The sequence below is a fragment of the Hylobates moloch genome, unplaced genomic scaffold, assembly GCF_009828535.3.
Source record: "Hylobates moloch isolate HMO894 unplaced genomic scaffold, HMol_V3 SCAFFOLD_20, whole genome shotgun sequence".
In the NCBI taxonomy this organism is placed as follows: domain Eukaryota; kingdom Metazoa; phylum Chordata; class Mammalia; order Primates; family Hylobatidae; genus Hylobates; species Hylobates moloch.
The window spans coordinates 45,337,825-45,351,419 of NW_026652295.1; the positions used below are offsets into that span (position 1 = coordinate 45,337,825).

Genomic DNA, 13,595 nt, shown 5'->3' on the forward strand with positions numbered 1-13,595 from the left:
AACTCCAAGGAATGGAAAAGCAAGTTTTTATATATTCTTACAATGGAGTACTACTGGACTACAAGAAGGAAGGAACCACTGATAGAAAAATGGGGATGAATCTCAATGATATTATGCTGAGTGAAAGATGCCAAACACTCAAAAAAAAAAACTGGATTATTCTATTTATGTGAAGTTCTGGAATAAACTAAACTAACCTTTGGTGATAGAAATCAGACAAGTGGTTGCTTCTGGTGTGAGGGGATGGCATGGAAAGAGTCTGGAAAGCAACACAAGAGAACTCTTGGGGTTATGGGAATGTTCCATCTTGATAGGAAGGGACTTGCACAAGCGTTTGTCAAAGCTGATAGAGTTGTACACAAAATTTGAGCACGTAACTGTGTGCAAGTTATACCTCAATAAAATAAATTATAGCACAGGATGGCTCCAAGGATTGGATCTCTGCAAGTGGAAGAGCAGCATTGCTGTAATAGAAATAGGGAAGACAGTGGGAAAAATAAGTTACAGGTTAGGAAGGGGAGAGTCAGAGGATTCCCAGTTTGGACATGTGACATTTGACATGCCAGCTGGAAAACCAAGTGGAGACTGTCAACTAGGCAGTTGGTTATTTGAGCCTGGAGTTCAGGGGAGTGCCTGAGCTCAAGTAATAAATTTAGAATCCATCAGCATACAGATATGTTTGAAGCGATGAAAGCACATGAGATCATATACATTAAGTCGATCCTGCAATAACTCATGAGATAAGCAGTGTATCATTCCATTTTATAGATAAGAGAACTGAGGCCCAGTGAGAAGTTGGGTGAAAAAATTATCAATTACTAATTGATCGGAAGCTCTGCAGCTCAAATTCTTACTACATTGAACTTCTGCTCACAATGTATAAATAAGTGCAGACACCCTTTTGCATAATGATGGTCACAATACCTTTGCATTGATATGTCCCTTCTATTGATTACAGAGTATTATCCTGCTTGTTATAGATTTGATTTAATGAAGTTAAACCAGGTTCCACAGGTGTACAACTGTGCTGTTTGACAGATAAGTAAATACAGTGAGAGATTAAGATTTATTTTAATCTGGGCATGGCACTTTGGGAGGCCAAGGTGTGTGGGTCACTTGAGGCCAGGAGTTTGAGACCAGACTGGTCAACATGGTGAAACTCTTCTTTATTTTTTAAAATAATTTTTTAAAAAGAGATTGATTTTAAATCATATATGCAAAAAGTAAAACTTTAGGCTGGGCTTAGTGTCTCATGCCTGTAATGCCAGCATTATGGGAGGCCGAGGTAGGAAGATCGCTAGAGCCCAGGAGTTTAAGACCAGCCTGAGCAACATAGCAAGACCTCAACTAATTAGCCAAGCATGATGGCAAGTGCCTGTGGTCCTAGCTACCGGGGAGGCATTGATGGGATTGCTTGAACCCAGGTGGTCAAGGCTGCAGTGAACTGAGATCACACCACTTCACTCCAGCATGGGCAACAGAGTGAGACCCCATATCAAAACAAAATGAAACAAAACAAAAGTAAAACCTCAAAAGTTGTAGTTTATAGACTTGTGCCTACTTTTACTGTGATTTGCTCTGCAAATTATTGGAGACAGCTTATAAGATATACATGACAGAATATAAATTAGAAGTATAAATAGAAAACAAGGCTCACAGAAAAGAAAAATATGAATATTGAAAGTATGGTTAACTGTATAAACCTCAATATAAAAAAAAAGCAGTGTTTTTGCTAGTATTGAATTTTAAAGAAAACTATTCATGTATGACTTAAAGGACAATGCCCAGGACAATATGTTTATAGCAAATGCTGCTGAAAATTCCCTATGGGTTGGCCGGATGCAGAGGCTCACACCTGTAATCCCAGCACTTTGGGAAGCCGAGGCAGGCGGATCACGAGGTCAGGAGATCGAGACCATCCTGGCTGACACGGTGAAACCCCATCTCTACTAAAAATACAAAAAAATTAGCCGGGTGTGGTGGCACACGCCTGTAGTCCCAGCTACTTGGGAGGCTGAGGAAGGAGGATGGCGTGAACCTGGGAGGTGGAGGTTGCAGTGAGCCGAGATCGTGCCACTGCACTCCAGCCTGGGCGACAGAGCGAGACTCCATCTCACAAAAAAAAGAAAAAAAAAAAAAGAAAAGAAAAGAGAAAGTTTCCTATGGGTGTTTTTAAGTTAACTGTGAAAAAAATATCACAAGTCAAGTTCTCTGACCTCTAAGCCACTTTCTCTAACAAGCAGACAGACTATTAATAGTTGGTAATTAATGTAAACATGGCTAACTAAACAACTTTTGGAATTAAGGCATAAACAAAAGGATAATTTACTAAATATTTCTTTATTTGCTGTAAACAATGACTACTGGGTTTTGAACTATGATGTATACATGATATCTGTGCAAAGATATCTCACCCAAAGCCCCACTTCTGGCTCCGAATTATGAGGCATCGTATCTCCTGTGGTTGCTGAAGGAGAAAATCCACCCTTCGACAACCCGTAACCCTTATCCCCAACCCTCGCTTTTTCCCATGCACTGTCACCATGATCTCCTGCCTTCTTTCAAGTTTCTGCCCTACTACTCTTGTTTTGTAGTTCTACTCACTGACCCACAGTTTTGACAATGTTTTCCAATATTTAAGGTCCTAGGCCAGATGTGGTGGCTTATGCCTGTAATCCCAGCACTTTGGGGGCCGAGGCAGGCGGATCACCTGAGGTCAAGAGTTCGAGACCAGTGTGGCCAACATGGTGAAACCCTATCTCTACTAAAAATACAAAAAAAGTTAGCTGGATGTGGTGGCAGGTTCCTGTAATTCCAGCTACTTGGGAGGCTGAGGCAGGAGAATCTCTTGAACCCGGTAGGCAGAGGTTGCAGGGTTGCAGTGAGCTAGATTGTGCCATTGCACTCCAGCCTGGGCAACAAGAGTGACACTCTGTCAAAAAAAAAAAAAAGAAAAAAATTTAAGGTCCTAAACTCATTTAAGTGGGAATCTAGGCTTTCCTCTTCAGACTTTTTAAAGCATCACAGATCCTTGTTCACTTAGTAAAAATCCTACTATAAAGATGAATTCTGTCCTGTTTGCTGTCAGGGTCACCTAAAAACAGTGCTCTGCCTTCTGCAGAACTGGTGCCCAATTCTGGGGATGCCCTTCTAAGACCATTGTGTTACTTACCGAAATTGGGTGACCTGAACCGACTCAAAACCTTGAATTCTTTCGTATGCTTTTTTAAGCTTAGAAAGAGAACAAAGAGCAATGTGTTAATCGTTCTTCCCATACTTCAGAAAGACATTTGAGCAAAAAATTGATATAGACAAGAAATAAATCAACAGTAGCAAAGGAGCAAAGAAAAGAGATACAGTGGGAAGTAATTTCATGTCATACAAATACAGTTAAAATAACAGTTGTGAATGTATACATACACACACACATATCCATACATATACACGTATAAAATGTATCTTTGAGATTGCTAATAAATTGTGAGTAACAACTGCTTAGAATAGGAGATGAATTTGATGCCAGATCATAGAATAAATTTACCCAAAATCCATTTTTTCCTTATCAAAAACAAGCCATTAATTTTTGCAGGTACTTAGACTGAATCCATCTATTAAGTGTTTGCTCGGGTCTTCAGTTAGAGCTACACCTGAGCCAGCATCCTAGGCAGAGGGACGCTGATCTAGTTTTTATGTGACTTTATTATAAAGTTGAGAGTTTTGCTCAGTAACTCTCTTCAACCTCTAACAACAGAGTTTTCTTTATAGAACAAATCCCAAATGCTGACAATTGAGCTTAGATCATGATTTTTTTTTTTTTTTTAAGGTGGAGTCTCACTCTGTCACCCAGGCTGGAGTTCAGTGGCACAATCTCAGCTAACTACAAACTCCACCTCCCGGGTTCAAGCGATTCCCGTGCCTCATCACCTGAGTATCTGGGATTACAGGTGTATGTCACTATGCCCTGCTAATTTTTGTATTTTTTAGTAGAGATTGGGTTTCACCATGCTGGCCAGGCTGGTCTCTAACTCCTGACCTCAAGTGATCTGCCTGCCTCAGCCTCCCAAAGTACTAGGATTACAGGCGTGAGCCACAGCGCCCAGCCCATAAAAAATTTTTATAAAAAATTAAAAGAGAAAATAATCAAGAAGCCTTAGTATATTGCTAAAATAAGTGAGCAAAACTGAACACAAGAGAAGTGCAAAGAAGTCAGCTACTAAACTTTCCTAGAGAGAAGATGCTCAGGGAATTTCAACTGTGGGCAGAGAAAATAACTGTTCCATAATAGCTCACTGAAAATGAATAATTAAGAATATGTATTAAATATACATGCTGAATTGAAAACATTTGAACTTGAGTGTAGCAAACAATTCCTTATATAATAAGTAGAAAGTGCTTACTTGAATTTCAATTCCATTTGCATATTTGGAGTATATAGCAGAAGATGAATTCAAAAGGTCATTTGTAAACCTTTCATTAATTTTGAAAGTGCCCCAAATCTCTGTAGGAAATAAAAATAAGTTTATATATATAATAAATTTCTAACTTGATTTTATTAGTAGCATACAATTATAGAAGTACAATTCGGAGTCATCTATTCAACAGTGATGTTTCAAATTTTTTTCATAAGAAATGTTCACCTAAAATAACACAGGATGCATACATAAAACCAGAGTTTTCAATTGCAGATTTGGAACAGTAATAGGGAAGTGCTGGTAATCAGGGCAACCTTAAAAGTAGGTAAATGCATGGCCTCTCAAGTGTCACTAAAGAAGGCATTCACTGAACTCTGAAATGTATCTTCATCTAGGCAATAAGCTTGAGCATTGTCCGTATTAAAAATTAAATGATGACTGTAAGAGCAACACTACTTGCTAACTCCAACACATTCCTTACTTACCCATTGCCAGTACTTCTCTGCAGTGGGACAATTCTCTGTGTGGACAAATCCCATTTATCCTTCATTCAGGACCTAGTCAAATATCATCTCTTCCACAGAGTCTTTAATCCTCAGATGCAGAGTCTTTCTCTCCTCTAAATTCCTACAGTACTTTATCCCTATCTCCCTCCCATCCTCTTACGTATTCCTAAACATTGATTTGTGTACGTCTCATCTATGCACGTCTCCACGGTACTGTGGGAAGCTCCTCATAAGTGTCATCCCTGTCTGATCCAGCTTTGTATCTTTCAAAGATGGATTAGACATGGACCATCCTTTTTTTCTCTTCTTTTTTTTTTTTTTTTTTTTTTGAGTCAGGGTCTCACTTTTGTCACCCAGGCTAGTGTGCAGTGGCACGATCTTGGCTCACTGCAGCCTCAATCTCCTGGGTTCAAGCAATCCTCTTCCCTCAGCCCCCCAAGTAGCTGATACTACAGACACACACCACCACACTCAGCTAATTTTTGTATTTTTTGTAGAGATGTATTTTTGCCATGTTGCCCAAGCTGGTCTCGAACTCCTCCTGAGCTCAAGCAATCAGCCCGCCTTAGCCTTCCAAAGTGCTAGGATTACAAGTGTAAGCCACTGTGCCTGTCTTTCAAAATGTAGGCTTTCATCAACATTCATTGAAGAAATTACATTATTTTATTTCCTGTATTACAGCCTGGCCTCTGCAACTAGTCTCCTAATTCATAGACAGCAAGAGAAATTCTTCTGTGTGTCCTCCTAGAATTTGTCCCTGATCTGGGTGTAAAGATGGTGCTTAATAAGTAGTGTGTTGCCATAACCTGAATTGCTGTAGTCCCAGGAAGGAGAGCCAGTATTCCCAATTAAGCTGGGCTATTTCAGGCTCACTCTTTGCTCAGTTCCACCAATATCTGGGGCTTCCAGTTAACCGGAGTAATCACTGCAGGAGCTTCGTAAAGTCCATCATGCCCTGGAGTCTGTGTCATTTGGCTCATCTCATCTTTCATTGAACATAAACCTAAGTTAGCCATAGCTCCCCCAGCTTCCACTGGTTTCCTAAGCTAGACTTTTGGCTTTTGTTCTGTTTTAACAAGGCATTCAGTACACATATTTGTTGACAATTGAGAGCATTTCTTTTAATGGAATCATTCACTATGTGTTCCTCCCTGCATCCATATCTCTAGACTCCCCTTTCCTTGAAATTGATGTTGGCAAAAGGTGTGAAAAGAGGGTAGGAAGACAAATGTTGCTTACTCAAGCAGTTCCTCTTTTTGGAATTTTAGCAACTCTTCTTCAGAAATCTCAATAAAATCATATGATTGCAGAGCTGAGCTGGATGGACCTAAAGGTTGAAGTGACCTTCACATGTCACCATGTGTTTCTGGATCTTCTGTGCTATGAAGGCTCTCACTGGGTCCAGCCAGGCCTAACATGATATATCATCGCTGTCCCTCAATCTCCCTGTAGACAAACATTGACTAACTAGACAATGAGCTAGAGTCCCTTCTCTGTTGCATGTTGGGGTGGGAGAAGCCCCAGTCCAGAGCATTCTTAGTTCCTTACTTGTTCTCTCACAGAAATTGACACTCTGGCTGAGGTTGTTGAGATGACATTCACAGCTTGGGAGTGCTCCAGCCGTGTGAAGGTAGCAGTTCTGGGGATCAAGGCATGAGGGAGGAAACCAGGTGTAGCTGTCTTCACAGGTACACTGCAGGACCCCATTCAGGCTGTTGCAGTCTGCACAAAAAATAGAACTCAGTCTCATGGATTCTGGTTTATAAACTGACTACTACTGAGCAGTGATTTTATTTTATATATGTTTATTTTTCAGATTAACTTCCCACATCTTCTATGAGTTTTGTTTTGTTTTGTTTTGTTGCCCAGGCTAGAATACAGTGGCACGATCTCAGCTCACTGCAACGTCTGCCTCCTGGGTTCAAGTGATTCTTGTGCCTCAGCCACCTCAGTAGCTGGGATTACAGGCACGCACCATCACCCTGGCTAATTTTTGTATTTTCAGTAGAGACAGTATTTTGCCATGTTGGCCAGGCTGGTCTTGAACTCCTGAACTCGAGTGATCTGCCCGCCTTAGCCTCCCAAAGTGCTGGGATTACAGGCGTGAGCCACCACGCCTGGCCCTGAGTAGTGATTTCTGATCCTTAGCTCTCACATGGAATCTGGACCAAGGATTTTGTTGGTGCAAAAGTAACAGCAATTTTTGCCATTAAAAGTAAAATAATGGTAATATTTCTCACCAAAAGCTAGAAGGATGAAACCAGGACAGCAACATATTCAAGGTAAGAAAATGTCCAACTCAATAAATTCTGAAGTTGGTATCAGAAAGCTAACAAACATAAAGCTACAATGCCTGGGATTAGCATGCAGAAGAAGGGTGTATGCCCCATGCATAGCCACTGCAATGGAAGAGAGAAGCAGAAGAGGACATTTGTAACAGGAGAGTTGTTTAAAGGATTCTAGAGCGTATTTGACCACCATCTCATTGGAGGCTCCTTTCCATCCACCTGCCACCACTACCAAGTAGGCCTTATAAGCAAGATGACAAAGGCAGAGAAACATTTTTGGGGAAAGTCATGATGAAAAGTTTCTCTAGTAGCAATCCTGTATGCCTGCCCCCTTCTATTACACCTGAAATTCCCACCAAAGTCATCTTTTTTTTTTCAGTAGATCAAAAACCAGGGCAAAGTCACCAGACACCTTTGTGAAAATATCCATGGTGTGCAGTGAATGAGTCTCAAGCTTTATTGCGACACAGAATGACCTGGAAGATCTCACCCTGGAGTTTCTGATCCTCTAAGTCGAGACAAATGAAGAATTTGCATTTTTGCTAAGTTTGCTAATGCTGCTGCTGCTGGCCTGGGGACCACACTTTAAGAATCACTACTTCAGATCAATAATTTAATTTCTCTGAACCCCACCTTTGTGCTTATTAATGCTGTTTGCCAAATATTTCTTGCTCTCTTCCAGGTACACAGGATTGCATATCCTAGTCCCCTGAAGTTAAGTGGGGCCATGGAGCCAGTTCTAGCCAATAAGTTGTGGGCAGAATTACTGCGGTCACTTCTGAGTTAGAGAATTTAATTGCCTATGGAAAACCCTCCAGTGTTTCATTTATTTTTTACTCAGCTTGGGTACATATGAGACAGGATCTGATACATCACTGGGTACTGGTGGCAACAAATACAGCCCTCTGCCAATCTGCAATGGACATGTAGCATGCAGAAGATATAAAGCGTTTATTCTTTTAAATCACAGAGATTGTAGGGATGATTGTTTCCACAGCATAACCCAACCTAGCCTAACAGATACACCCGCCTTCCCCATTTACACATCCAGTCACGGAGAGCCACCCTACATGTGGTAGCCTTTGCTCTGATAATCTTCATTAGCCCATGTGACCATAATAACGGAGGCTTCAAGAGCTTCAGAAAATTTCTCAAATCTCTTTTCTCCTTGGAATCTCTATAGGTCACCTGAAGCAGCAGCTCATATTCTTCGACTGGGCCTAAAGAGAGAAAGAGAGTCAGAAACCTTTTTTTCTGTCCGTGGGGAAAATATTGCTGAGGAAGTGACTGAGAAACAATCATCAAATTCAGCCTGGAGGTCAGGGACTCTACCATGCTGCTTGTTCTTGAGTTCCTCTCATCCAAACATGGACTAAAAATGAACACTGAGGGTAAACACAAGCAAATGTTTCCCACACATGCCAAATATATGTCTGTCCTCTCACTTCTGCCAGGCCAGCTGCCCCAGTGCTGTCTCTCCTTCCCCAGAATCACTCTCTCAATGTTATACACTTCCTCAGGGCACACCCAGATTCAAGCTTCAGGTGTCAAGACTGAAGAGGGAAGAGGTGAGGAAATACAAGTCAACCTTCCCTCCCCCGCCCCCAGCTCTGATCTCCTTGAAGTTTCTCCAATATAAGACCCCTCAATCTCACACTTACGAAGAGCCCTTTCTTCTCCTGTGAAAATATTCCATTCGTTAGCTGCGTTTGGGTATTTATATGAAATCCAAAAGCAAAACAAAACTAAACCTTCCCTTGAGGCTTGATGCACCCTCACCTCCAGCTCATCATTTCTGGACAGCACCTTTTCTTTCCCCATGAAGAAGCCATTAACTGATTTTGACAGGGAAAGGAGAGGAATCCTATGAGTCTTCTCCCATCCAAAATTCACTTAAGCCCATTCGCATAAAACTTGACATGAAATTCCCAGGGGCTTCAAGTTCCCCCGAAGCTCACCTATGAAAGACCCGACATCTCACACCATTGCACCCCAGTCCCATCTCTTACTCTCCCCATCTCCTTACTGACTGGAGCCACTTCCCCAGGCATTGCAAGTCCCCTCTGAGAGCTGGGAGCTGAGATGAGTCCCACTTCTACTGTCCAAGCAGATGCGCAGTGGGGAACAGGGAAAAGGATGGTCCTGCTCACATCGGCGGGGTTAATGGCACTGGTTCTGGAGCCAGATTGACCGGATTTGAATCCTGGTCCCTGCCCCTAGTTCTGAGCCTTAGTTTCAATATCTGTAAAATAAAGGTGACCACTGTACCTAACTCAGAGGGTCAGTGTGAGGGTTTAATTCATCTAATGCACTTCGAATAGTCCTGCCACATAGTAACATCCCAACAATAGTTGCTATATTTTTATTGTTATTTCTACTGTCAGGGAAATTGTATTCATGTCATTCCAAGTTGAAATTTTGATTTCATTGTCCCAAAGAAGTGTAGCCTTGCATGGTGATAGGTGCTATGGTACTATTAGCACATTGCTGTATGGCAGATTTATTGCATGGTAGAAAAGCTATTGCGGACTGACCTGGGAACCTAACAACCGCATGTGCATCACTGTTTCTATGAGGAAATGTGTTCAGCACTAGAAACATCAGATCCACAAACTAAATTTCAGAACACAACTCATTTCTGGACTGGGGCTATGGCCATTAATTACATTGTTAGAATCAAGGCACAGAAGAAAAGGGCGTGTGTGAAGAGCTACCTGCCAGGTCTGATGTAAGATACTATGCTCTCATGATATTATTTAATCTTCACAAATGTCTTGCTCATAGGAATTACTGTCATTCTCCTTGTACACATTTGGATGTTTAATAATGTGCCTAGGATCATACAACCAGTAAGGGGCACTGCTGGGATTAGAACCCTGGTCCTTTGACACCAAAATCCACTGCACCATGCTGTCTAACAGAGCCTCACCTAGATGTTTTTTCTTATTCACAATGAGTTCTCTTTTTGTTTTGATGCCATCATTTCTCTGTTAAAAAGAAAAAGAAAATAGTTTTGGTGAGACTTTGAAGAGTTGTGCTTCATAAGGCCTTGCTGAGTTTTCCAGATGAATTAAAGTCATGAATCTAAAATCCAAGCCAGGGATGGTGGAGAAGCGGCCAGGGAATGCCTCACTGGAGCAACTTTTGAGCAAACACCTGAAGGGTAAGAATATGCCTGGCAGGTGAAGGCAGAATGAGGACACCAGATCTGCTGAGACAGGAGAGTGAGAGGAGAGGCACAAGAGGTGGGGTCAGAAGGTCTCTGGGGAGGCAGGTTGTGCAGATCTTTATAGGCCATGGAAAGAGTTTTACCTTTTCCTTAAGTGAGATGAGAAACCGCTGGGGAGCTTTGAACAGGGGAGAGACATGCTGTAACTTACTTTGTAGCAGGCTCAATCCTGAAGCCCTGCTGAGATCAGATAAGCACAGCAACAATGAGTGCATTTCAGGGGTTGTTGAAATCATGCAGTCAAGAGACAATGAAGGTGTGGATCAAGGTAGCAGCCACTTAAGTAGTGAGAAGTTTTTGAATTCTGAATATATTTTAGAGGTAAAACTTTAAAAGTAATGCCAGTGGTTTAGATATGGAATGTGAGAAGAGTCAAGCATGATTCTTAAGGTTTTTTTGCCTAACTAGCTGGAAAGATAGTGATACCACTTGCTGAGATAGGCAAGAAGGAGTGGGTTCAATTTTGGACAAATGAAGTTCGGAGGTCCGCTGGGTTTCCAGCTGGAAATGACACATAGGTAATGGATATGTGAGTGTGGACAGGGGAGAGGTCTGAGATGGAGCTATACAGCTGGGAGTCATCAGCATGTAGAGAATATTAAAACCATGGTCCTATATGAAAGCATCATGCAAGAGAGTGTAGATAGGAAAGAGAGTGTCTAAGGATTGCTAACGTCCATCATGTGATTTTTCTGCATCCGAGAAGCCATAGTAGAGCATGTGTTGAACTGGAAAAGATCTCTAGGATAGTTTAATCAAAGATCCTCCTTTTGCAGTTTGATCATCTAAGCTCCGAAGAGATGAAATGACTTACTTATCCAATGCCACACAGTGAATGTTGGTAATGTTGAAACAAGAACTCAGGACTTCTGATCTCAAGTACATTAAATTATGCAGTTGCAGTCCCCTAGAGAGTGAGGGGTTCTAAAAGTGCCAGAACAAGAGAGGAGAGATAGTTGAGAAGAGATATGAGACATAGCACCAACTCACCCCCAGGAAGCCACCGTGGCCATCAGTGAAGGTGAAGAAAGAAATGAGCCACAGCACTCCAACTTTCATTTTCCCTGGACTGAACAGCAGCAGTCGGGTGCATAGTCTGTGACTAAACAAGCAGGGTACCAGGTAAGGTAGAGGCACAAAAACAAGAAATTCAAGCCAAAATGTAAAAATGTACACAGTGGTAAGGCCTCACTGAGCTGATCCGAACCCCTGGGTGTTTGATTATGTTTCCACTCCACGGAACCTGTGACATCATGACTTCTGCTCCCATTGCAGACGTAGGAAATTTCCATCTTTACAAACTTACTAGAAAACTGCTCTAAAGCTCTCTTCCAGGTGATGGTATCTGACAAAACACAGGCTTTTTTTTTTTTTTTAATCGTGACTTGCTTAACATTGCAACTAGGTGCATTTAACATCAGTCTTTTATATTTCACTGAGGTTTCCTTTTCATTTCAGGAAAGAAAAACATTAAAATAACCAAAGACTCTTTAAACCATTAATACCAGGATATAATTTGAGCGTTTAAGCATATAAAAAATAATGAATCAACCCAGCAAATTTCCTTCTTCATAGTAGACATAATTAGCAAAAAGATGTCCTCGAGTTTATGGTTATCTCAAATAATTTAGATAAAACTCAGTACATAGACCTGGTCACAAGATTGATCACTTATAACCAGGTTATTTTGCATCAAAAAAAATCACAAAATGTTAGAATTGTTCTGTCTAATACAGTAGCCACTAGCCATGTGTGGCTATCTAAATTTTAATTAGGTAAAATTAAATTAAATTTAAAATTCAGTTGCTGAGTCACATTGACCACACTTGCAGTGCTCAGGGGCCACATGTGGCTGGGGGCTGCCATATTGGGTAGCTCAACACAGAACGTTTACATCATTGCTAAGTTTTACTCCACAGCATTGGTAGAACTTAAAGGAATACCTTCTTCTGACCTCTCAATGTTTCTTTTACATCTCACAGGAGAAGATGAGAAAGTTTGATTCCCAAACTCAAGAGTCCTCCAGTGGAATAAGTGTCCTTGCTTAGCAGTCCAGAGTACACAGAGTAGGGCTCTCCACCCAGCCCTTACCTTGCTGCCAGGGTGTGCTTAAAATTCATACAAACGCTGCCATCTCTCCAGTGCCACCCCACACTGCCCTCTAATCTAAAAATCAGAGAAAAGGCATTAGAGACAGGGAAGGACTACCATAGAGGTGGCCTGTGTTTCAGCAGAGACCTTTTCTAGGGCTTTCTAGGGCAGCATGAAAAACAGGCAATGTGACACGCACAGCTTTTGAATTTACCTTCTCCTTTTGGATGAATGGCCCTCTTATGCCCAACCTTCCTGTTTGCCAAAGACTCCTTGTAAATCTATTGCTTTAAAATTCTTTGGCAGCAGCCTGGGCTCTAGATTATTCTTTAGGGTCTTGTTTCCCCACAGTTCGTCTGCTCTGAGTTCTATTCCTTCCCGCCTGTGCTTTCTGCTTTCTAAAAGTGATGAATGTTTGTCTCTAGAGCAGTGTTTTACAAACTTTCTTGACAGGATCCCATAGAAAGAAAGATATGTTATAACATGAATATGTGTGTGTGTGTGTGTGTGTGTGTGTGTGTGTGTGTACCTTGGATATTTTCTACTTGTTTTTATTTCATTTTTATTAGTAAATTGTTATATTCTACTAAACTGTTTCTGCAATACCCTCATGAAGTACAGTCACATTGCAGAGGGGGGTTGTGCCCCTTCCAGCCCCTTTTCCACTTTTTCTTCACTCTTTTTTTTTTTTTTTTTGAGATGGAGTCTCTCTCTGTTGCCTAGGCTCGAGTGCTGTGGCATGATCTCGGCTCACTGCAACCTTCACCTTCCGGGTTCAAGTGATTCTCCTGCCTCTGCCTCATGAGTAGCTGGGATTACAGGCGCCCATCACAACGCCTGGCTAATTTTTGTATTTTTAGTCGAGATGGGGTTTCACCATATTGGTCAGGCTGGTCTCAAACTCCTGACCTCAAGCGATCCACCTGCTTTGGCCTCCCAAAATGCTGGGATTACATGGTAAGCCACCATGCCCAGCCACCTTTTCTTCACTTCTAGGGAAGGAATTTTAAATTTGAATTCCCGGGAACTATTTAGGCCACAGTTTATAGTGCTGGAGCTTTCAAATGGG

The 13,595-nt window shown here is 41.6% G+C and overlaps 1 protein-coding gene across 2 annotated transcripts in view; it reads right to left on the bottom strand.

The window, feature by feature from the left end:
• The window catches only part of ADGRF1 (adhesion G protein-coupled receptor F1), a 44,330-nt gene that overhangs the window by 19,691 nt on the left and 11,044 nt on the right, over positions 1–13,595 (bottom strand). The window contains exons 2-8 of one of the 2 annotated variants that reach the window (XM_032140361.1): positions 11,426–11,537; positions 10,136–10,193; positions 8,277–8,426; positions 6,467–6,640; positions 4,398–4,498; positions 3,173–3,231; positions 2,322–2,932 (exon numbers count right to left, since the gene is read on the bottom strand). In XM_032140361.1, coding sequence (XP_031996252.1) covers positions 2,887–2,932; positions 3,173–3,231; positions 4,398–4,498; positions 6,467–6,640; positions 8,277–8,426; positions 10,136–10,193; positions 11,426–11,494 — 657 coding nt within the window. In that variant the 5' untranslated portion in view covers positions 11,495–11,537 and the 3' untranslated portion in view covers positions 2,322–2,886. Of the gene's footprint in view, positions 1–2,321; positions 2,933–3,172; positions 3,232–4,397; positions 4,499–6,466; positions 6,641–8,276; positions 8,427–10,135; positions 10,194–11,425; positions 11,538–13,595 lie in introns of those variants that run through there. The other variant, XM_032140359.1, reaches the window with a different exon arrangement.